Genomic DNA, 24,071 nt, shown 5'->3' with positions numbered 1-24,071 from the left:
CTATACAGATCCACACCAGTCCCATCATTTAGCTTTCTAAGAACTGACTCAGGAATGAATTCAGGTTTTCTTTGTTTCAGTGGCCACTGCTATAAGCTGTGAATTTCAGCCAAGCTCCATTTTCTTTCAAATTGCCTTTCTCTTAGCTATGTTCTCAAAAGCCACAGATCAACTCAGAATGGAGAAATGTGTTCATCTGAGCATATTCTTTGAGTTATTTCAAAACTAAGATGTTTCTTGGCAATTTTGCTGCTGCACAGAATCCTTATATATAGGAACTTCTCAAAAAATCTCACTAAATTTTGGTCACTGAAAGATTTCTCATCTCAGACAATTGTCTCACTTATTCAAAATACAGGATAATTAAATCAAATGGATGTTTATTTGGTAACATGTAAACAAATTCGCTGAGGTGATACCACTTTCTTTGTATTTTCTCATCCTACCTTTTTCCTCTTTCCAGGAAAAAAAGTGTGTTTAAATGTGTAAACTTCATAAATGCAGTGCTTGCCTTCATAAATCCCATGACTGACGCTTCAACTGCATAAAATATATCAAGTTAAATAATGATCAAAATGCAGCCTATAGTTTTATTTTAGAAACTGAACCTATCTAGTAGTTATTATTTTAAGCTGTCTCTGCACCACCATTAACTGTGTGATTGTCCTTAAAAGACATCACCTACAGAAGAGTGATAATCAGCTTTGTCCACTAATTCAGGATATGTAGAAATAGGGAATTATTACTGCAGAACATAACTGTGGTGCTGTTAGTACCAGTAATAAGGAAGAGATAAAAAATTCTCTACACTGTGCTACTTCTGCAGGATTTCATTTTTCGGTGCATTCCAACATCTGCAATTTTCTGTAGAAAAGCTTCGGCCACCAGTGGGCTTTGGAAAAAACAAACAAACAAAGTCACTTGTTCTTTCTTTTATGGGGGATTGTCTTGTGTGTTTTCCTTTACCTGTCTTTACTTCACATGAAGGAACTCAGTTTGTCCCAAGACTTTGTTTTCCTTTATTTTTGTCAATCCTGAATCCTCTTTGCACTGTACTAAGAGCCTTACGGGCTCCTCTCCACTGACTTCCTGGCCTGGGTGTAACACTGGCCTAAAATGACTGCAACGTTCAGCTATCATGAGAGGTCTCTGCCACAGGGAATTACACACTAATCATTTGTTCCAAGCTTGAGGCATCTTCCTCCAGTCTAGCTCTGCTATTGGATGTGTTGGATTTCTTCCCATCTGCCAAGTCCTGCTTGTTTAACTCATCTCCAGACACAGTCCCCTCAGCAGCTTTTTCTGAATCTTCCATTTCTTTACAAAAAACAGCACAGCACTGAACAACTCTTGCAGCACTCCTTCTAGCCTTCAGACCACATCAGACTACATCAGCAATTTACTGGGCTGCTGCCGAGTGCAACATGCAAGCAGCGGAGTTTTGCAAAACTTAATTTAATTCGAAAAAATTTAAAGCCTTTTAGTGCTTATATACACAAAGAAAAACATCTAAATGTAAATTTGGCATCGCTATACAGTGCTGTGTGTCACTATCAGTCAGCATTATTACAAAATTAGTAATAAAAGTAATTTTAGGCAATCAACCCAAAATCTCAAGGAAGAAATTTTTTGCACTGGAGAATATTGCTGTCTCTCTTACATTAGCTAGAAGACTTGAGAGCAAGGAGAACAACAGAAGATATAAATTCTCACAGCAGTTAAGATTACATTTATAAAATATTTACTAATCAGAGACTAAGATCAAGGATAAAGCTACAAAGCAGGATCTAGACATGTCTGTTTATCATAGCCCCATTGTTTCTTTTGCTCCCCATCAGTGAGGGAAAAGAAGTGGGAAGTCCTGCTTAGAACCTTACTATTGCTGTTGCACACATTCAAAATATTTTCCTATAAAATTAGGAGAAATAAAATCTAACTGAATGCCAACCTTACAACTAAAGTAGTCCTCTGTGTGATTAAGACGTCCTAGCTCTGTCTGATGAAAGCAAAAGTTTCAGGTCTCTTAAAGTTGGCCCCGTGAATAAAGGTTACCAGGTTTTTATTAAGCAGAAACTGGAACAGGTGACATCACCACAGCTACTCATTAACTTATAAAGGAAAATCATAAAAATGGACATGAGAACAATGCCACGAACGCAATGGGTAATAAAATTAACTGCCTCACACACGGTAAAGCAAAAGCAACAAGACCCACACTCCAGAGGAAGTAGGGGGTGGTCTGTCTCAGCTGCAGAACATTCATTCCTTGTCTGATTTTTTCGAAGCTAAGAATCAGCGTGAGATTAAAAGGCCAGTGGGTCACTGGTCCCACACAGGCCTCGGCAAGCCAAGGTGAGGGTGTGGGCCTAGCCCTGCCTCAGCCCGGCGCTGCCCCACGGCCGCTCGGACATCGAGAAAGGGCCGCGGCGAGGCACCGGCGCCCCGACACAAGCTGTTTGTCGGGGGACATCGAAGGGCAGACCCCTGGAACTCCTCAGGGAGAAGCGAGGGCGGGATCCTGAGGGGACCCGGCGGGGCGCCCTGAGGCTGAGGGCGCGCGAGGAGCGGGCTGGATGCCATCGGCGGGGACCCCACCCGGGGGGGGGTGCGGGCCGCCCCGAGGGGCGGTGGGAGCCGAAGCGGGCTCTTATCCCCTCCCCACCACCCGGTACCTGGAGCCGCCTCCATCGCGGCGTTACCGGTTTCCCGGCAACTGGTCCCGCGGAGCGCAGAGCGCTCCGGGAGCCGCGGGATGCGCATGCGCGGCCGCTACCCGATGTGATGGCGGGGGCCGGGGGGCACCGCAAAATCCCCTTTCCGGCCTGAATTAGAGAGCCGGGGGGGGCGCGTGTTCATAGTTGTTTCTTAAAAGGTAACATCTTTGCCTTTTTTTAAAAGGTAACATCTCTTTTGAGATGAAAGAATTTTAGTTAAATGAATTCCCTAAAGTTTCTGCCCTCACGGCGAAGCAGGTGTTCCCGTGCGCCGGGCACAGAATCCCGGAATCATCTGGGTTGGAAAATCCCTTGAAGCTCCTCCAGTCCAACCATGAACCTCACCCTGACCGTTCCCAACTCCACCAGATCCCTCAGCGCTGGGTCAACCCGACTCTTCAACCCCTCCAGGAATGGGGACTCCCCCCCTGCCCTGGGCAGCCCATTCCAACGCCCAACAACCCCTTCTGCAAAGAAATACTTCCTAAGAGCCACTCTGACCCTGGCCTGGTGCAGCTTGAGGCCATTCCCTCTTGTCCTGACGCTGGTTCCTTGGCTCAGGAGACTCATCCCCCCTCTCTGCACCCTCGTTTCAGGGAGTTGGAGAGGGCAGAGCCCGGGCGAAACCTCGTCTCTGTGTCCGTATCCTCACACACACACACCTGTGCGCACTTTTTTTACATCTATCTATATGTACATTAAAGCAATTCGTGAAGCTGGCGGCGTGTATTTTGTCTGGTTTTGCGGCGGAGGGAGGGGACTGCAGCCGGCGGCAGAGCCCGGCCCTGGGACAGGTGCCACGGGAAGGGGAGGGCCTGTGGGCGCGGCGCGGTGGCCCGGCGGGACGGGCGGAGGAGGCCGCGCCATGGCTCCGCGAGGGCGCTGCCGGTGGGCGCTGCTGCTGCTGCTGGCCTGGCAGCCGGGCGGTGAGTGGGGCGGCGGCAGCGGGGTCCCGGCCTCCCCTCTCTCTCCCCTCGGAGCTACCTCCCCGCCCCGCGGGACCCCCCCGGGTTTTGCGCGGGGGGAGCGGCGGCGGCCCCACGGCCAGGAGATAAAAGTTTGGCCTAGGCCGGACTAGCGCCGTTCCCACCCCCCAACACCTTGGTGTCCTCCCCGGCCGGGCGGGAGAACGGGGCTGCAGGAGTTTCGTTACCCAGAGGTGCGAGTAGCTGCTCTCCCAGGAGGAAGTGGCCGCCCGCTTCCTGGCAGCCTCCAGTATCGGTCGTGGGCGACCAGTTTGGCTTGGACACGAGCAGGGGCTACAGACACGGAGGGGAGTTGCCCTTTGGTTTGCCACAAGCGCCCGCCCCAGACTTTGAGGCCACAGCCGGCCTCTTCGGGGAGCCGCACCTGCTAGAGACCTGCTTGTGTGGAAAACGGGAGCTCACCTCCGTGCCCGCGGGCGACCTTCCGCCAGCAGAACCCTCCCTGCCAAGCTCTGCGGGTTGCCCGACAGCCTCTGATCTCCTGTAGGAAATCTCACGATCATTTTGCTTCTTGGATGCTTGGGTCTTCGCCGATGATGTAGTTTTAAATGCTACAGTTCAGTTTCGTTCAGTTTTCCAGAGAACTAGTTCTAAAAAAAGCAAAAAAATAGAGGTATACTTGTTGATGGTCTTGCTTGGCAGCTGTGTTACTGTGTGATGTTCTAGCTAAAACTTGGTTTCACTGCCTCTGAAGGTTAGTGTCTTCAACACAAAGCTGGAGGCCTGAGGTTGGTAGTGTCCAGATTTGTTTTTTCTAACCAGGATAAGAAGGATGGCAGCATGCAGTGGACTAATGCAGTCCGAGTTCAGGAACCAGCCTTAATTTCACAACTTTTCTTGGAGGAGGTCAGTATGAAACATGGGATGTGCAGAGACATCCAACTGTCCTCCAGTGGAAACAGTAGGTTTTTAACCTACTCTTTAGAAAATAAGGAACTTCTCTATCAACTCTGACTCTTTCTCAGAACAGAAGTAATGAGAAAGGATCCCTTTCACAAAGAGCTTGGTTTCTGTAGGTGAAAAGCACGTAGTGATTTTGAGTATTTTATTCTTACTGGAGAGATGCTGCTGTAGGAAACACATGGAAATTCTGATGTGTTTCCACAAGCCTTAGCAGGTCAGAATTTGTGCAAGAATTCATTTGATTGACAATGAGATCAAGGTTTTGCCAATCTTGAGAATTTGGATTTGGGGTTGGTTTCTTATGATTTCCTGCAGTAAGATCCTGTTTCACAATGAAAGCCGAGACAAGATGTGTTGAAGTACAGTGCTCTTAAATAAGAGCAACTGTGACTACCTGTCACCAGTCCGGACTTTGCTTTGCTACAACATTGTAAAAACTAGAGATCCTTGGTTTTGCTAGAGGTTTGCACAGCTGCTGGTATTTCTGTGTTTAAGTGCATGTGTGCATGTTTTATTTTTCAAAAAAGCCTCAGACTCAGAGTTTACCGTGCTTCTCTCTGTGTCTGTGTGGTATTTTTAAGGCAAATGAGTTCACTCTGCCTTCGTTTTGAGTTGGCTGACCTGGAGTCCGTTTCAAACCAGAAACTGAGCAAGTACTGCTTTGAGAATATCCTACAGCAGAATTACTTGTTGAAGTGGTGTTGCACTTCTGCAGCATGTTTCTCACTGGGGGGAAACTGGGTGAATTCGTATTTGCCTGGAACATACTGTGGAGGTGCAACCTAAGAGGACACAGAAAGAATGATGCTTGCAGTTGTGATCCAGATGCTCCTACATAGTCCCTCGTTCCCTTGCTTTTGTCTTGAAAACATGGAGTAGAGGGAAAGTCTTTGAATATGCAATAAAAATTGAGTGTTGGCTCATGCAGACCCTTTCAGTTGGTACCTTCCAAGCCTCCCCTTTTCCTTCTTTCCTTTCTTGCTGTCGTGCTCCCTGGTTAAGAAGCAACTGGCACAGCACTGCAGCCCCTGCCCTGTTCTCCAGGCTGTATTCCAGAAAGGGCATCCCACACTTGCTCCGCACTGTTTGTATTCCCTTATCGAAGGCAACTGGTGATAACTTCACTATTGTTAATGACAAGCACAACTTACTGTATTATCAAAGTTTAAATAAGATACAGATGTCTCTGGAGTGTGGCTAAAATAAATCTTGGTTTGTGAGAAACTTTGTAAAACCTTCATCAATGGGTGCAGCTGCTTGGATAGAAAGTGCTGTGGAGGTTGTTACAAATGAGTTCTAAACATACATAACAAGAACTTCATTAAAAAGGAAAAAAGGGGTAATGGATGTGTGCTGTTCTGAAGTGGCAACAAACAGATTAACTATGATGCTATAGCTCGAAAGTTGTATTGTCTTAATCCTGGTCACCACTAAACGACATTCTGATGACTAAGCAAGACCTTGATAAAATTAATTTGGTGTTTATATGAATGGATGGCGCTGCAGAACTTTCAGCTTGACAGATGAAGGCAATCCCACCATCTGTGCTTCTGGGGCCAATGAATTATATCCCTCAGCTTGGAGGGACAGTTTTCCCCAGGCCAGAAGAACAGAGTGATTGCTATATAATGGCTACAAATGGTTGCTTTGGAGAAAATAATTTAGTCTATAAAGCAGGACAGCACAGCTGGCTCAAGATGCCTTCTGTCAAGGAAAGATGGGACTCACCAGGGTTTGTAGCTCTGGATGGCTTCACCAGAGGGGCTGGTGAGGTCCTTAGGTGCAGGTTCTGGATGAGGCGGAGTGAGGTGTACTTCAGTGTTGGTCTGGGGCTGAGTGAAAGTTGTAAAGTGAGGTCTTTTCCTGTGGGCTGACTGCCTTCTGTGTTCTTGCTTGCAGGTTGCCTCTCCCTCCTGGTGACAGTGCAGGATGTTGAGCGTTACACCACCTTATTTGCCACTGTTGTCCTCAAGTGTGACTACAGCACCTCAGCTCAGCTGCAGGACGTGGTGGTGACCTGGCGCTTCAAATCCTTCTGCAAGGACCCCATCTTTGACTACTACTCAGCCCGTAAGTGTCAGAGTGTCCTCCAAGGAATCCCTCTTCTAATGGAAAGGAAGGTAGACTTACTGTGTAATACAGGCTTTTGACCTCTTCCTCCCCACAAACCAGGTCAGGTGGTGGTATTTCCCTGTGCTCCAAGAAAAAATAGGTCATGTCTGTGATTTCCTTTACAGTGTCAAGGCTTTATGATATGATATTGTAGAAATCCCAGCCAAAGCACCTCATTTGTCCTTGTCATCAACTAAGAAGGCAGAGAAGCTCAGCCATGTTTGACACATGTCAATCTTGGCAGCCTCATCTTAAGGTTCAGCATGTTTGAAAGCAAGGGCTCTGCGACAAGTGGACTTTATGATTCCATGGGGGACCCCATGGTTAGAGCTAGTTTGTTATTGATTTTAGGAAGCAGAAGAAACATGTGCATTTTGGAGGGCAGAAGGACTTCTAAGTAGTAACACTCTGCACACTTCATGTGCAGACATTCTGTCATGTGCAGCCTTCATTCAGGAGTGTTTAAGATCGTATGAAAACTATATCCTGGGGTGCATCAAAACACAGTATAACCATCTTGTCAAAAGAGGTGATGATCCCACTATATTTAGCATTCGTGCAGGCTCAGCTTGAGTGCTGGGTACAGTTCTGGACCCCACAATTTAAGAAGGTTATGAAGGTCCTTGAATGCTTCCAGAGGAAGGCAACAAAGCTGGTGAAAGGGCTGGCAGGCATGTCCTCTGAGGAGTGACTAAGGACTTCGGGCTTGTCTAGTTTGAAAAAAAGGAGGCCGAGGGACATCCTCACGCTCTCTACAGCTTCCTGGGGATGAGAAGTGGAGAGGGAGGTGCTGAGTGCTTCTCCCTGGTATCCAGCAATGGGATGTGTGGGAATGGTTTAAAGCTGTGTCAGGAGAGGTTTAGACTGGACATTACGCAGCATTTCTCTACAGAGAGGGTGGTCAAACACTGGAACAGCTCCCTAGAGAGGATGTTGATGCCCCAAGTCTGTCAGTGTTCAGGAGGCATTTGTACAATGCTCTTGATAATATGCTTTAACTTTTGCTCAGTCCTAAAGTGATCTAGATGTACTTCCCTTCCAACTGAGCTATTTCTATTCCTTTCCTATTTCTATTCCTAATTTCTATTTCTATTTCTATTCCCATTCTGTATAAACCCTGCAGTATGGCCGGTTAAGCTGGCCAACCTTACCTTAATTGCACACTGACAACTGAGCTCAGAGTGGGGAACCTGGGCTTCTATGGTGTCTTAGTGCCCAAACTCTCCTTTATGCAGTCTGGATGGGTTGGGTAGGCAGGTTACCAAGTGCTCTACAGCCTAGTCCACAAGCAGGTGGGTCCCTGGCTCTGCTGATCCCAGCATAACGTGAGTGCTTTGAGCCCAGGCTCAAGCTAATAGTCCCCAACAGGGACAAAAAGCGTGGTCACAGTGGTTGCTTAGTTGGGTCTTCTGTTCATGATCCATAGTAGGTACAGTGGTGGAGAAGCCTCTGACAAGCTTAGTCCTCTGCTCTCCTCACTGCAAGCCCTTTACAGACAATGCTGACTATGTCATTTGTCTCCCCAAATCTCAAATCCCAAAGACCTGGCAATTCATTGTTAGTCTGTGAGTCTGTCATAAGAGTATTGCACAGAAAATTGTCTCTAGTCCTCCCTTAGTTCAGTCTGGTGTCTCTACACATAATCCTTATCTGGAATAGGATGATGGATTCTTCTCTGTTTTTATGAGCTCCATGACATCTAATGGGATACAGGAGGGAAAGGGAGACAATCCCTACAGCAGTTCATGTATGCCTGGAGATTTGGTAAATAAACACTTTTGTTTTAGTTCCAGCAGTCCTGGGAGTTTTATGACCTTTTTTCCTTGCAGTTTATCTTCATTCTGGAAGCTGCCCTCCAGGCTAACAGCATTAGCTTCTTTCTACTGTCGTTCTTTCAGTTGTGAGGCATCTCCTGTGCAGCTCCTGCATTCCCAAAATCTCTGCCATTCCTGTAGCTCTACCCCTGTTTGCTTTTGAGTACTCCAAAGCAACTTGTCCTTGCTGGTTTGGAGCCATGCTTTCTATTACTAAACCAAAGCAAATGCACACAGGCATTCAAGAGTTTCTCTGCGGCTCACGAGGGGATAGAAATTGGTTCTTTGGAATAACTTTTGGCATCTTATTTGATGATATGTGTTTGTAGCATACCAGGCTGGTTTAGCTCTTGGCCAGGACCCATCTGACGACTGCAATGACAGCCAGCGAAGGGTGCGCATTGTCATCCAGAAGTCTGGGCAGAAGGAGCCTGTGCTGGGTATTGACTACCAGCAACGAAAGATCACCATTCAGAACCGTGAGTGACCTGACCTCCCAGGAATGCAGTGAACTCAGTAACTATCAAATATCTGGGCCTACTAAGTGAAGAGAAACATAAACGTGGCTATTGTCTTCTGTAGCTTACATCTTCTGTGAGTTGGCAATGGAGTAAGGGCTGTGAAGAGCCCTGTCCCCAGCTGGCCTGAGGGTGTTAGAGGTGCTACAAGCTAAGGCTGAGCTGAGGATGCCTGAACCTTTTGCAGAAGAGCATAGACGAAACTGAGGAGCCCAGAGGCTAGAGAACAGTTTGTTCTTCTAAGAAATACTGCATAATTGTCCAGGTGTATTATATGCTCCCTGCTGTCCCTAGAGCAATAGCTGTTGCTCCTGCCAGAAGAGTTGTTGGGATGGCTGGCCTAACGGGGACAGTGATCTGTGTTCCAAAACCAGTCAGGTTTGCAGTTGGCAGCAGCTGGTATCTGTTAACATCCATCACCCAGCAGCATGCTGGTTATTTCACTCCACACAGAACTAGTCCCGCTTCTAAGTAGCATCACCTTCCAGCAACACACACAAAAAAGGGACTGGTGGTTAATGCTGTTTACAGGACCTGTCAGTGGAGTCAAATAGGATTGTTTGAAGGGGATGGCTTGGGAGGAGGAGAGATGCAGTACCACATGTCACCTGCAAGCCGAGGGCCCTCTTAGAGTGGGGCCTGAAAGTAGCATCTGTCTACAGGAGCAGACCTTGTCATCAGTGAGGTCATGTGGTGGGACCATGGCGTGTACTACTGCACTGTGGAAGCACCAGGAGATACCTCAGGTGACGCGGACAAAGAAGTTAAGCTGATTGTTCTCCGTAAGTGCCTGTGGTTTGTTGCCTGGGTGGCAGATGTCTCCTCTTGTTCTCTTCCCTCTCCACCCCCACAAGATGTCTCCAGCAGTGGAGAGGTGCTCAGTAACTTACCCAGGTACATCAGGATCCTCTTGCTCTCTCTGTTTTTCCCATAGACTGGCTCACAGTACTCCTCATCGTTCTGGGTAGCCTCCTCCTCCTTCTGCTGATTGGAGTATGCTGGTGCCAGTGCTGCCCCCAGTATTGCTGCTGCCATGTCCCATGTGTCTGCTGCCCCACCCGGTGCTGCTGTAATGAGGAAGGTGAGATTCAAGCAAACGTGCATCCATTCGTGGCTTCTGTCAAGACAAAAGTTTGACTGGGAGCTTGCTGAGCTCTGCTTTCTCCCTCCAGTTCAGAATCCCTACAGACTGAGACGTTTCTTTGGCCAGTGTGACCTCTGTGACCAGCTTATCTGAGTTCAGAGGAGGCGAGCTAAGATATGTGGAGCCCATCTTGCTCCTCTGTGTCCTACTTTCAGAAGTACCTCCTCACTCACACCTTGATACCAACTTCTCTCATGTCAACCAGGACACCATCAGCTCCCTTGTATGAGTAGCTCGGGACTTATCTTCCCTGTCTTGTGGTTCATATGCCTGTGCATTGAGGAAGGCAAGCAAATGCCTTGGTACTACTCTCCAAACTGGCTTAACCTTCAAGTGTGTTGTTCTGACAGGTAATTATGTAAAAATTGGAACTTTCTATCTTCAAGTTATTTTCAGAGCCGCTTCTTCCACAATAAAAAGCTTTTGTTTTCCTTTGCGGAGGGAAGTGAGAAGAAAGAAAGGAGAAAGATCATCTCTCTTGGTGGTCAGCCATCCAAATGCATTCTGAGGTTTTTCTGGGTCAAGAGAAACTTTGTTGTGTGTTGGTTTTAGCAGTAATAAAGATTTTGCAGCCAGGCTGTATTCTCATAATATAAGGCCACTGTTTGAATTTTGGCTGCTAAGGTCATATAACCTCTATCTTCCTGTAACTGAAAGTTAGTGGCAACACAAGGCAGTTTACACAATCTGACAGGAACAAAGTGCAACAAATACATTTATTTATCACTGAAATTACCAGTTTCTTCCCCAGATGCTACAAGGAGAGGATTTATGAACAAGGAGCTGTGTTTCTAGTTTCCCCTTGCTTGCAAAAGAGCTATTTGGTATACCTTAGGTGTTAGTAAGCTGTGAGAGTTTTAGATTTAAACTTAATTTGCTTAGCCCTTGCAAAGAGCGAACAGAGCATCCCTCTTGCTTCTAAAAACAAAACACTTTCTGGGGGCTTTACAGGCTGTCAAGTAAAATGCGTGGTGTGGAGGAGGCTATAGAAATTTGGCAGAAAAGTTAGTTTCCATGAAGGGAGAAAGAGGTGATGGAGATGGAAGACTGACACCTCCAGACTTCCTAGTTCGTTTCAAAATAGGGATTCAGAATATGTGTGAGCTCTTTTTTGTTTTTCTGTGCTGTAGAAGATGATAGCACACACCAGACTGCTGCTGTCTTTCCTGCCTCCTGTTGAGGACTGTTAGGAGGGATTCTTGTGGGGTTTCCAAAACCTCTCTCTGCTCACAAGAGAAGGTACAAGTCCAGCTTCCTTGAATCCCTGCTGAATTCTGTGGCTGTGATTTCCATCCCAGCTGCCTGCCCTCTTTACCCACTTTGCAAGGGATCTTTGTGCCTGCTCCCCTCCTGTAGCACAGCTTCACTTCATCCTGCCTCTGACTTACTTTTGTGAACTCCAGCTGAATTGGAGGCCTTAAAAACCACAAGGAGATAGATACAAAGGGCATCTTAAAAAACAGTCCTGAGAAATTACAGTTCCATACAGCTGAAGAGAAGGCAGAAATCCTCAACTAAACCTTAGGAGTTACAGAGCAAGCTGGGTACCGGTGATTTCTGCCCAATTGTTGGCCACTAGAGGGTAGCCTAGATCTGCTGAACAGTCATTGAGGCAAAGTAATTCTAGGTGTTCTAAGTCAGGTCATTAACTAACATGATTTTGAACTGAGTAATAAAAGAAGTGCATTGTTTGAGTAATTCAGAATTGGTGTACAGAAACATGCTCCAGGAGCAAGCCAATTACATTCTCCGTGGAAAACTCCGAGAAAAGCTCACCAGGGTAAATATACATATGACCTCCTTCTGTTGCCATGAGTTCCTTTTCTGCTGTGGACTTCTTCCACTAATGAATTGGTGCAAAATAGGATATACTTACACCTGGCTCTGACTAGGTTGGAAAATATTTTTTTTTTATAATTGGATAACTGGCCCAGCAGCTGTAGAGTCTGTCAAAGGGGAAGAACAACCTTTCTCAGTATGTGAAGGGAACAACACAACATTCTGCCAAAGCTTTACAGCAGGTCTGAGTTTTAGAATTAGGGTGAATCTGACCTTCCTCAGGTAAATATGTTCACTTTAAAGAGAGACATGTAACTTTACTTCCATTTTGCAGCTGGGGAACCAGACTATATATTGGGTTCAAACTGGAAGGCAAAGTATCTGGGGAAGAAAGAGGGGATGAAGGAAGTCCAAGGGTAATTCTGCATTTGTTCAGCTGTAGGGAGAGATCAGAGAATTACAATGACAGGGTGACTTTGGTCCTAGTTACTGTTTATACCCTAAGGAGGGGAACCCTAAGTAAGTATGCCCACAGCTGCTGGGCCTTTCACTCCTCAGACAAAGACTGTAGTCAAAACCCAGGGATGCACATTCAGCAGGTTCTAGAACATTCTCAAGGTGATAACTGGAAGAATGGGAGGAGTGTCTGGAGAGCTGCAAATCAGAGAGGGACCTGGGGGTGTTGATGAGCCAGCAGTGTGCTCAGGTGACCAAGAAGGCCAATGGCATCCTGGCTTGTATCGGGATTAGTGTTGCCAGCAGGGACAGGGAAGTGATCTTGCCCCTGTACTTGGCGCTGGTGAGGCCGCACCTTGATTACTGTGTTCAGTTTTGGGACCCTCACTACAAAAAGGACATTGAGTTACTCGGACATGTCCAGAGAAGGGCAGCGGAGCTGGTCAAGGGTCTGAAACACATGTCCTATGAGGAGTGGCTGAGGGAACTGGGATTGTTTAGTCTGGAGAAGAGGAGGCTGAGGGGAGACCTTATCACCCTCTACAGCAACCTGAAAGGAAGCTGCAGAGAGCTGGGGATGAGCCTCTTTAGCCTAGTAGAAAGCAACAGGACAAGAAGTAATGGCCTCAAGTTGCGCCAGGGACTAGATATTTGGAAGTATTTCTTTACAGAACGGGTTGTTAGGCGTTGGAATGGGCTGCCCAGGGAGGTGGTGGAGTCCCCATCCCTGGAGGTGTTCAAGAGTAGGGTCGATTTAGAACTTAAGGATATGCTGTAGGTGGGAACTGTGCTAGGTGAACGGTTGGACTACATGATCTCCAGGGTCCTTTCCAACCTAGCTGATTCTGTGATTCTGTGAAGAGATAAGGCCTTTCCTTTCTTTTGATCCTTTTTCTTTTCCTCTTTCTCTCTTCCTCTACATTTGAAACCTAAACTGGAGGAAAATCCCTTTGGTGGGGGGGAGGGGGGGGGGGAAGAAGAGGCAAGTTTGACATAAAATGCTTGAAAGCTGCTATCTCAGGCCACACACCTCTGAAGAAGAGTCAGAGTATTATGATTAAAAACACTGAGGTTTCCAGCTTTGTAGTTCCCTCTGGTTGGAGCCAGGCTGGGGAGTGGGAGGGAGTTTGAAGTGGAGAACAAAATGGCGCTATATGAACTGTGGGGAAAGGGAAGGATGTGTTGAGAGGCATGGTCAGTCCATGTTTTGCTGGAAGTGGTACTCTGTAAATTCAGTGAAACAGCTAGAGGAGGACATGTTTAATAACTGGAGTGAAATGGAGAGCTCAGTCCCAAAGAGCATGCAGTCTAAATGCTGCCTGCTGCAGATGAACCCAGGAGACAGAATTAATTGGAGCTTAGCTGTAGCCTGGTTTCTTAAAGAAGCAAGGCTTATGCAGTTAACTTGTCTGTCTATCCCCTATCTCTTTCTCTCCAATAGCTTTTAATTTCATCAGCCAACTTCAGCCAGATTTATCAGCGGGGTAAAAGTCTCAAAGGCAATTACGTTCCTATCTGTCTCCTGATGTGTATAGCCAGGAATGTTCTGTTCATGTCTGACCAGAGAAGAGGCTGCAGTAAAAGTCTGCCACTTCTGAAACTCCCGAGAAGCCATATGAGAGAAATTTTGCAAAGGCCTTAGATAAAAATGTTGCAAAAAAGCTTCACCCAGTAATGACAGACAAACCATGCAGAGTCAGGCTTTGTAAGGTCTGGAGCCTGCAGAATTTACTTGCTCGTAAACTGAAGATCTGATTGTTTGTGGTAGAAGGAGTAAGTTTCTGTAAGATGTTTTTAAGTATTCCCAAAAAGGCAGCAGCAATGAGCAATGCTTTTGAAGACAAGGATGGTGAGGTTGTCTGTGTAGAAGTGAGATGGAAGAGCTGAAAAAATTGAAGTGAAATTGGAGCCTGACCCCATGAGTAGGGGTCTGGAGTTTAACAGTGATGGGAAAACTGAGGGAGTTTTTCCACTGAGTTTGCTCTTTTGGCCCACTGGACATTGCTGTTGAGAACAGGAGATTTAGTTTGTTCACCAGTTTGACCACACTCTCCTAAGGGATTTAATTTTAGCAGTCATGCTGAGGTAAACTACAGAGAGAGACAACAAGAGTGGTTGGAGGTCTAGAAAGGGAGAAGCTGGACAGTGCATCTCTAAGTGCCCTATTTGTGGAACAGAGAGGAAATGATGGAGTACGGTGTGGAAAATATGATCTGGACAGAGCCTACATGAAAGTGGCAAAAAAAGATCTCATTTAGCTGTAAATCAAAGCCAAAAGGACCAATGATGAGCTGAAAGAGTTTTAAGAGAGAAAACAGTGTGGTATGTCTTGCTGTATGAAACATTATTTCCCACCTTTCTGCAGCTGTACTCATAATGACAGGGCAGGTGGAAGTCTTGCATTTAGTTATGTGCTGTGGACTTAATCACAGTGCCATTTGTTCCCAGTAACTGGAACTGTAGCTGAAATGTCAGGCCGTAACCCTTTTCTTCTCTTGTAGGTATCTTTTTGAAGTTGTACAACTTCATATTGGAATTTCCATGGCTCCGGAAATTCCAGGGCGAAGAGAGTTTTTCATTCTGTGAATTTTCCTATGTCTGATCACATCCAAAGGCTACAGTCTAACAAGCAAAGCGGTGTGTGGTCTGCAAGCTGTGCTCTCTGGGTAGCTGCTGTAAGCTTTCATCATCTTCTTTTACAGTACTGGAACGGCATCGGTTCATGAAGCAGGCTCAGGCGTTTGCACCTTGGATGGCACCCAACATGTTCTATGGAGGTGGCGATAGGAACTCACAACTTTCCTCTTACCAGCTGAACCCTCTACTGCAACAAGGTGAGACCACGGGCATCATTTCCGAGGGAAATCAGGATGAGAAACAGGTAACTTCTCAGGAGGTTCATCAGTGAGGCTTTAGCTGCTCTACTACAAGAGAGAAAGGTGTTCTAGCATGACAGCTCTGCTACATCTCCAGCTACTACAGACTTGCCTGGGTGGATAAATACAGCCTATCCATCTTAAGTGTTCTGCTAGGCTCAGTGCTGGGTTTAGTAGTTTAATGCTAACTAAAGTGTATCTGTGCTACACCCCAGTGACTGCAGGGTAAATATATCCAGCTTATCTCATGTGGTAGAGAGGGTACTGTCTCTTTGTTCTGCTGTGCTGGTCACGGTCAACTCCTTATAGCCAAAACTGACATGACAAGTGAGGTGCAATTTGTTTGAGTTCTTATCAAATGTCTAGTCTTCAAATGATTAAGGGTAAACTGCCTTCTGTGCAATAGATCTAGCCTGCGTGCAGCAAAAAACGAAGGACTCTTTAATGAACCGGGAAGGATTTTTCAGTTGTTCTGCCCCAAAATCTCTTGTATTAGTGGTATTTATTTGTAACTTTAATGGAGGAGGGAAGATGGAGTCTCTGAAGTCCTAGAGAAATAAGTAATAAAATAACTTATTACCAGTAATATTATTTAATCGCCCAAGGAAAATAGGGGAATTTGACATCATGACTTCTCAAATAAATAGAACATAGTTTTTATCTGAAATTAGCTTTTGATCTCTATACAGCAGACACAAGTTTACTCTGTCTCTGATGAGTCTTAACTATTGTTTGAAGAAATAGTTTGCAAACATCTTAAATGCTACATTCAAGATGTTTGAGCATATACTTTTTCAGCTTGCTAGTTAATTCTACATTTACCATTTTTCCTAGCCAGGGCAGCAGTTTTCCTTAAGAAGATCTGGTGACTGAGCCACCACAATTAAAGACAAAATACATGGAGTTTTCTCAAATAAATCCATGTGCATGCTGGCAGAAAATGGGCAATAAGTTCCTCAAGCAGTTTCTTAGCTTGTGTTTTCACAGTCCTTAAACCTCCTGTGCTTAAGTTTCCCTTAAGTTTGGTTTAGGCCAGCTTTTTAGAGGTGTTGGGTAGAAGGGACCTCTAAGGTCATCTAGTTCTACCTCTGGCTCAAAGCAGGACTGGCACCAACCTCGGTCACATTAGCTGTGGCTTTGTCCAGATGATCCTTGGAAACCTACAAGGATGGAGGTTCCATGACTTCTCTGGGTAACTGTTCCAGAGTTGGACCAATGTCCTAGTGAAGAAACTTCTCAATTTTCTACTTAACATCTATACATACATGTGTGTGTATGTGTGCATATATAGAAAAATGTATTTTTCTTTTGCAGTATTGATTCATATTTCTTCAATGAGATACAAGAGGAAACACTATGAGCTTTTTCTGATTTTTTTAATAAAATTTGTTATCTATGCTGTAGGAAAAAAATGTTCCTCTCTAAATAATAGAAACTATATTTCCAGGTGTGCTGGATGGCTTTGATTTCTTACCTCTCTGTGCTGCCCAAAACACAGATAACGCTGCAATTTATTAGTTACTACTCTTTGCACCTTATCTTGTGAGGTCTGGATGTGCTGGTTATGGTGCTTGAGGCTTGCACAGCTCTTGCAGTGAGGAGCAGCAGGAGAAGAGAGACTCAGAAGGGGCTCAGCCAGAATCACTAGTGCAGAGGGCCCTCTCTTTATTGTTCCTTCTTGACTTGCTGCATTCTCCTGTGCTTTTATCCTTAGATGTGTCTCTGCAGAACAGTCTTCCACTGGTGCAGCCACAAGCTCAGTTTTCCCCTAACAAGGGTGTTTTGGATTATCTGGAGTCTGAAATCCAAAACATGAACATGTCCCAGCTCCGGCCACCCTCCCAGCAGCGGCAGGCCGTGCAGCCCAGCTTGCTGTCCTCCCTGGGCTCCGAGATCATGCCACCTCCTCTCGCTGATCACATCTCCTCCATCCATGGGAGCAGCAACTCCTCACGGCCACAGAGAGCTGCCCGCAACCCCAGAGCCTGGGACTCTGCAGCAGAGGACAGGAGGCAAAACCGGAGGTGGCCCTTGCCTTCTAGTGGGGATTCTCAGTCCAGCTACAATCGGGAGCCCTGGGACAGGCAGCAAGAGGATCATCCTCAGAGGCAGAGGACAGCGGGTTACAATGGCAGGCCCCAGCACTCCAGACGGGATGTGTCACCCCCACACCAGGTGGAGAGGGTCAAGACCAGCAGCAGCAGCTGCAGTTTCTACCCAGAGGAGGCCAAGGAACGCTCCAGCCACCACCATGGCTGGAGACAGGAGCCCGCAGGGAGGCGAGAATACCAGCACCACACCAGAAGGAGCAATAACTCAGGTCAGCGGCGGCACAGCTACTCTCCCCCTTCTCGCCGGGGGTCGTGGAGCTCCTCAGAAGAGCCAGTCCCTCTCCCAGCGACAAACCGCAGGCGGCAGCACCGGTCTCGGGAATGGCCAGAAGATAAACCCCCCAGTTATCGCTCATTAGAAATCACCTCGGGTCAGGACAAGAAGCACAAAGGCAGCGCAGGGCCACGCTCGGTGAGTCAACTGCCTTTTTTGCTTTCCCATCTAAGGGAAGAGGTGGGTTTTGGGGAGTGAGAGTGAAGGTTTGTTGCTTTCTGCAGTTTGTTGTCTTCCAAACGGAGGGCAACTCCAAACGGAAGAGGCTGCTGAGGTCCCTGCCTTCAGACATGGGTTGCCTGGCTCTAGTGTGTTCAGGGGCAAAGTGAGCAGTCCAGTAAAGAAGGTCCCCTATCACGTCCCACACTGGGTGACATGTCACACCTTCTCACTCCTGTCCCCACCGAGGGCATTTGGGACTCTAGGGATGTGTTGGTGTTAGAATGGCTGTCCTGCTGGCCCTGCCTGGGGAAAAAGCACTTCCAGAGTAGGCAGCAGTACTGAGTATCCCTCTGCAACCCTCTCTGCTGTTGGTTTACTTCTGATTTCTTTTAACATGTGCATGATTCTCCTATTATCGATCTCCAACTTTTAATTTTTATAGTATCTTGGAAATATTTTTAAGATGGTTCATATGGGAAAGCATCCAGGTGAGATGGCTAAAGCTATGTGAAATAAGCTTTAAGATCTTGGCTGGCTGTAGTGGTGGAGTCCCCATCCCGGGGTGTGTTTAAGGGTTGTTTAGATGAGCAGTTGGGGGATGTGGGATAGGGGAGAACTCGTACAGTAGGGTTGAGGGTTGGAATTGATGATCCCAAGGGTCTTTTCCAACCTGAATGATTCTGTGAAATGTGTGATCCTCCAGGCCAGGTGGAAGAGGATGACTTGCTTGTTGGGACTCCTGAGAACTGGACATGTATTATACAGGCAGTGAACAGCTCTTGTTCACAGCTCATCTTGTCAGGTTACACTAGGACTAGATTTCAGGTAGCAACCTAAGTGTGAAAAGCTTCATATCCAATTCCTAGTTTGAAAATTAGTGTATTCCCCCTTAAAAAATGAAGGGCTTTTTTTAAACAATTAAAAAAAAATGTTAAGTGTCCTGTATCACAGATACGCAGAATTTTACCAGGGTGCGGAGTCCTCTCAAAGGGCTGTATTGTGCACATCACCATTTCCCTTTCCAAGGTTTGGAAGAAAGTGCAGTTCTAGTCCCATCTGGGATGTGTGTCATATGTATGAATAGTTTTGTTATGATTCTCAGAGCAGGTAGGAAGTCATATGATTTCCATTCATCCTTCCATGTTCCTGAGTCTTTTATTTTCTCTTGCAGGACAGAGGAAGTTCCCACAGTGGAAGAAGCATAGTCATTTAATGCCAGTACTGGACTCTTAGCTTTTCTACTGTGTAGGTTGGGACGGCTGCTTTTGATTGAACAGACAACCAGGAAAAAAACAGAGGAAGCAGCTTCCCCTTAGACTTACAACTCTGAAGAATCTATGTCTAGTGCCCATGAAAGCAATACAGAACCCATTTTTTTTCTTACTGTGATTTGGAAACTTAGGTTTGCAACAGGCTGTGGTCTGTTGAACACGTTCTATTGGAAACAGCAGATTTTTTCAGTAAATGGTATATTCCTAATCTTTAAAGAGAGATAACCAGCTGTCTTTGTTAGGTGCCCTGGCACTGCAAGGCGCCCAGTCCGTAGAATATTGGTCCTTTGCACACCAGTTACTGGAGAAGGATTCCAGAGATCAGAGTTGTAAAGTCACAGAACAGTAGAATAATTTAGGTTGGAAGAGACCTCCGGAGGTCATCTGACCCTGTCCCGTGGGAGTTTGGTGGAGGGAGGCACAGCATCTCCTTTTTAAAGCCCTCTGTTGTGCTTCAGTGTGTGTAATGTTTCCTGCTTCTGCCTGGCTGCTCAGCATAGTTGGGGCAGTTGCTTCCCTTTGTCCCCACTAAGCCTCTCTCCCAAACAGAAGGGTCACAATGTTGGAAGGACATTTGACTGCCTTAATAAGGGCTCACTAGCACATCTGCAAACTGCCAGCTTCTCTACCCAATACTGACTGAAACAACCTACACTACTTCAAAGTTAGACCTTAGTGCCTTAAAAGATACTTGTGCTAGCCTTTAACCCAGACTTGAATTTGTAAACTTAAAGGTCTAAATTTCCCAAGATTTGGCCACTCCTCCAGAGACTGAGAAAGGTATGACTACTGCCCCTCACACCACGAACCAGAATTTCCTTCAACTCTAGGAAGCATGGCTTTGGTGGATATAGCTTTCCTAAGCCGTGTACTCTTTTCCATGCATTTTATATTCTCCCTTTGCATTCTGTGCCATGCATCATATACATGGGATGGGATAAAGGACTCTGAAGAAATCTTACAGTCACCATTTTTACTGTTGTCCTTGATCTTTAACCTGACGTGCATATGTAGCACGTCTGATCTATATTGCAGGGTTTTCTCATCTCTCACCTTGCAGCTAGAACACATAATTTCTCTATGCTCTGAGACCCGTTGCAAAGAAGAACTCGACATTTATCCTTGATGTGATTCATGCACTGTTTTCATTTAAAATGTGCTGGGAAAAGAGAGGTTCTCTGGATGCTGGCTGCTTCCATGAGAAACTGGCTTGCCAAAGGCCCTTCTTGGATTTCTGTTGTCAGGGAGCTTTCAGAGCATCTTGTGAATTATTTTGTAACCTAGAGGCACTAGAGTCTGGCCAGTATCAATGGCTCTATTGCCCAGTTTATTTCCCAGCCAGTGCCGCATGGGACACTTGCTACTATTTGTTCTTTAATGTCCTAATTACTGCTGTGCCTACGCTTTCCCTTGCAAGACTGACTTGGAGAGGCTTTCACTTTGCCCACCTCCCTTTTTTTCTTTTCTTTGGACAATGATGGGAAACATCACACTTGGAGCAAATGCTCCTATCTGGATATCCGATGCAGTTACTGGTTGACTGAAGGCTACCACAGAGTTCATTTTCCTACAGTTTCTTGGCTGACAGTGCTGATTTCCAATTCCTGTGTATGGAGATAAAGCAGGAGGACCCACTAGCTTCTCTGATTGACTTTGCTCCAGAATTGGAGGCCTACTTTTTGAAGACAGCTGTTTGCTAGCAGTTGACAGCTAGCACAAAAAAGAGCTAAAAGACTAACTCTAAAGTGTGAATTCAGAAAGGAAGGCTGGATTAAGCATAGTTCTTGTCTGAATTAGACCCAAACTGTGAATATTGTGAACTGACCCGTGAGTTACATCTGAAACATAGGGAATTAAGTGTGTGTAGAACTTGCAGTAAGTGTGTAGAACTTGCAAAGCCAGTATCACCCTTGATTCTGGTTCTCAGCCACTGGCTGTGAATCATTTTTAGTCTTATTTAATGACATTCTGAGGATTTTATACACCTCATTTTCTATGATAGGCTAGTATTTTTATTAGTTAAGAGGAGTTTAGGGTGACTGCAATGACAGAAAATAAATACGGGGCTCCTTCTTCCAAACCTGGCATCCTCTTTTGACTTTTGCATTGCCCTGTGGCAACTTTTAGCAGATACCCAGGGCCCTGGGTAGCAGATTCTACCCTTGGAAGCTGAATTGCTGGCTTGGAATCTGACTCCTTATGCTTCCAACAGGTTCATACATCATGCAGGACAACTTCTTCCTGCCATCTCAGCCCAAATATCCAGGCTTCAGGGAAGGGCTTCCCCTTTCTCTATCAAGAGTAGAGGCTGTTGAAGCTACAGGTGAGATCCCAAGATGGTAGCACGGGAGAGAGTTCACTTTCCTTCACGTTCAAGTGTGTATAAGCCAACATGTGTCCAGCAAGTTTTCTTAAGAGCAAGAACCCCCTCACACAGCAAGAAAACTCAGATGCCTCCAGCTGTTGAAGCTTGCTGCTGTGGTATGAGCACACTAACTGCAGAGGTTGCACTTTTTAATCTAAATCCTATGCAGTAGTCCTCCATCTTTATTTGTTCCTCTAGTCCCCATAACTGAGCAAGGGCAACTAACTGTAGATTGTGTGAATACAATTTGTGCTGTGTGAAGCCTGAAGAGCTTTATCTTTATCATACTTGCGCTCTTCTTCAGTCACTTTGTTCATATTTACAGAAACATTAAACAAAACTCTTCGGGGAAAATTTATTGTATCTCAGTCTTATTTCTGTAACTTTTTAAACTGTGATAGAAGTAGATTAGGTTATCCAGCAGGGAAGCAGAAATGGCAGCAAGTTTACTGGTCCACAGACAGCTGAGGTTCATAAAACACTAGTTGGTGGACTGTGAAATAATGACAAAGGAAATCTATATATGCATACTTTACAACTGCAAGAAGACAGAAAAGTGAGAATAGGCTCTGCTTTGAATGCTTATTTCTATTTTTAATTGACTATAAATGAAAGCCATTGTGACAGCACTGCACAATACTATGTGGACTCTTTTTTCCAGTATGATTACAGAGTCTTTGATTTTTTTAAAAGGGAGCATGGAGCAGCTCAAATACTGCACACTGAAAGAAGTAACAGTAGGAAATAGCCTAGCCTCATTCTTTCTATGTTGCAATTTATTCATGCTTAATTTTTCAGCCATTCAAAAGAGCTGATATTCATATGTCATTTGTGATAAAAAAAAGTTGAATATATTTCACATATGGGACTTATTACCATTCTAGACTTTTGTTCTTCCTGTCATGCAGTTGAAGGAATATACCCCCAATAATGAATTTTCTGTCTCGGATAAAGTGCCTTGATAGCCACTGGAGTTACCCTAATTTAAAATAATAATGTAATGAGTGACCATGCCACATGGGGCAGATAAGGATGCCTGTGCGGCTCCTGTCAGCTGCTTTCTACCTCAGACCAGAGATTCATAAGAGATTAAAATAATCATGTAAATTTTCTTTGATTAAGAAAGGACTTGCAATATCTGGCTTTCTTGCTTATTTGCAGAGCACCCTGCCATTCTGGAATGCTGTTCCAGGAATGGAGGGGAAGGGCTGCTTCTTGTGCAATCATTGATCTGGTCTTGGCAAGTGCCTGTTTGGCAGTAGAAAGTGCTGAAATGCCCAGTTGCTATCTCTGGGATTGTATTCATGATAGCACTAGCTAAAAGTTAGGCTAACTTCAGAGAGGGGAAAGTTAACCTTGTGTGATAACAACCACAATGCAAAGCTCTTCAGTGATACCTATTACTACATAGGGTAGCTAAGTCCCCTCTGTGTTACTACCTCCAGCAGCACACCAGCTTAAAACACCCACTTAATATGGTGAAAGCCTTCCATCTGTTGGCTTGACATGAGAGAGATAATACTTGGGGTTATACTAAATTAACCCCCCCCAAGTAATGACTGCTTGTTGCTATTTCTGCTAAGTTTAATGCCTATAATGTGCCTTGTGCTGGTCTTCTGAATATTATTACAGCTGTAAAAGCAGATAGTAAATGTGGAGATTCCTTTTAATGACTGTCAAATATATATTAAAATATAAGAAAACTTTCAACCAGTTGCTCTTGTGTATTCTTCCTAGACCATAAATTTCTTTTTAGTGTTTGCACCAGAAATGGAACTGAATATCCTCTGTTCTTACTTCTGGATTTAATCTTGTTATATGTTAGTAAGAGTTTTTTGTTGTTATTTTTGGGTTAAAAATGCAAAATGGTTTGCTTGCACAGGGGATTTTTTTTTTTGTTCTTATTTTGTGAGACTTTTTTCATTGTTTTTCTAAGAAAGAAGATAATTATAATAAAAACAAAAGAGTGGAAAAATGTCTGGAAAACCATTGGCAGCCCTCTTTAATGATGTGACCCACTGTATCAATTGCTGACTTGGCTACCACGTCTGTAAAATGAGAACGCTTACTGTTTGGTTCTAAAGTACTTTGAGCTCCATGAGAAGAAAAGTCTTCTAGAAATTTTATCTGGTTGGTAAATGAAGATACTGATTGAGCTTTTCACATTTTCCACATGTGACAGTCACCTAATAAGTAAGTGGCTGACCTAAGAATGAAGGTCTGTTGGGTCTCACACAATAGGCCTCATTTATACCTCTTGTCCTCCCCATTCCCCTTAGCTAATGACCTTTGTTGCTCAGCGTTGCAGCCTTTCAATCTCTTCCCCCTACTGCTCAGTGACTGCACGTGCCAAATACAGATGGTTGGCCTGACTGAGGACCCAACGGGCTTTTGGAATTTGAGCTGTGGGAAAACACGCCCTACAGCAGCAATGCAGACACCTTCTGACTGTGACCATGTCCCCAGGGAGCCTGGGGAGAAGTTATCACAGAATCATAGAATGGGTTGGGTTGGAAGGGACCTTTAAAGATCATCTGCCTTGGCCAGGGACATCTTTCACTAGATCAGGTTGTGCAAAGCCCTGTC

At 45.4% G+C, this 24,071-nt stretch overlaps 2 protein-coding genes across 2 annotated transcripts in view; one reads left to right on the top strand and one right to left on the bottom strand.

Moving 5' to 3' along the window:
* CFAP44 (cilia and flagella associated protein 44) overlaps positions 1-2,688 on the bottom strand; it is a 45,781-nt gene extending 43,093 nt beyond the window's left edge. Inside the window, exon 1 of the mRNA XM_074928110.1 lies at positions 2,673-2,688. Within this exon, the coding sequence (XP_074784211.1) occupies positions 2,673-2,688 (16 nt within the window). The remainder of the gene's footprint in view (positions 1-2,672) is intronic.
* An 879-nt stretch (positions 2,689-3,567) lies between these two features.
* Positions 3,568-23,154, top strand: ILDR1 (immunoglobulin like domain containing receptor 1). The gene is made up of 8 exons (XM_074928098.1): positions 3,568-3,640; positions 6,503-6,673; positions 8,859-9,008; positions 9,710-9,829; positions 9,982-10,128; positions 15,129-15,260; positions 17,017-17,825; positions 19,021-23,154. Exons 1-8 carry the CDS (start codon positions 3,580-3,582, stop codon positions 19,060-19,062), a joined length of 1,632 nt encoding a protein of 543 aa, XP_074784199.1. The 5' UTR covers positions 3,568-3,579; the 3' UTR covers positions 19,063-23,154.
* Positions 23,155-24,071: the final 917 nt, after the last annotated feature.

Source organism: Athene noctua, chromosome 1 (assembly GCF_965140245.1).
Source record: "Athene noctua chromosome 1, bAthNoc1.hap1.1, whole genome shotgun sequence".
NCBI classification, from domain to species: Eukaryota; Metazoa; Chordata; class Aves; order Strigiformes; family Strigidae; genus Athene; species Athene noctua.
This window is presented reverse-complemented; position numbering and strand designations above follow the sequence as displayed.

Bases quoted from the DNA above. Each gene is read 5' to 3' on its own strand.
- ILDR1 (XM_074928098.1), top strand. From the start codon at position 3,580: ATGGCTCCGCGAGGGCGCTGCCGGTGGGCGCTGCTGCTGCTGCTGGCC. The intron at 6,674-8,858 runs GTAAGTGTCAGA...ATGTGTTTGTAG, and splicing joins CTTTGACTACTACTCAGCCC to CATACCAGGCTGGTTTAGCT. The intron at 9,009-9,709 runs GTGAGTGACCTG...ATCTGTCTACAG, and splicing joins AAAGATCACCATTCAGAACC to GAGCAGACCTTGTCATCAGT.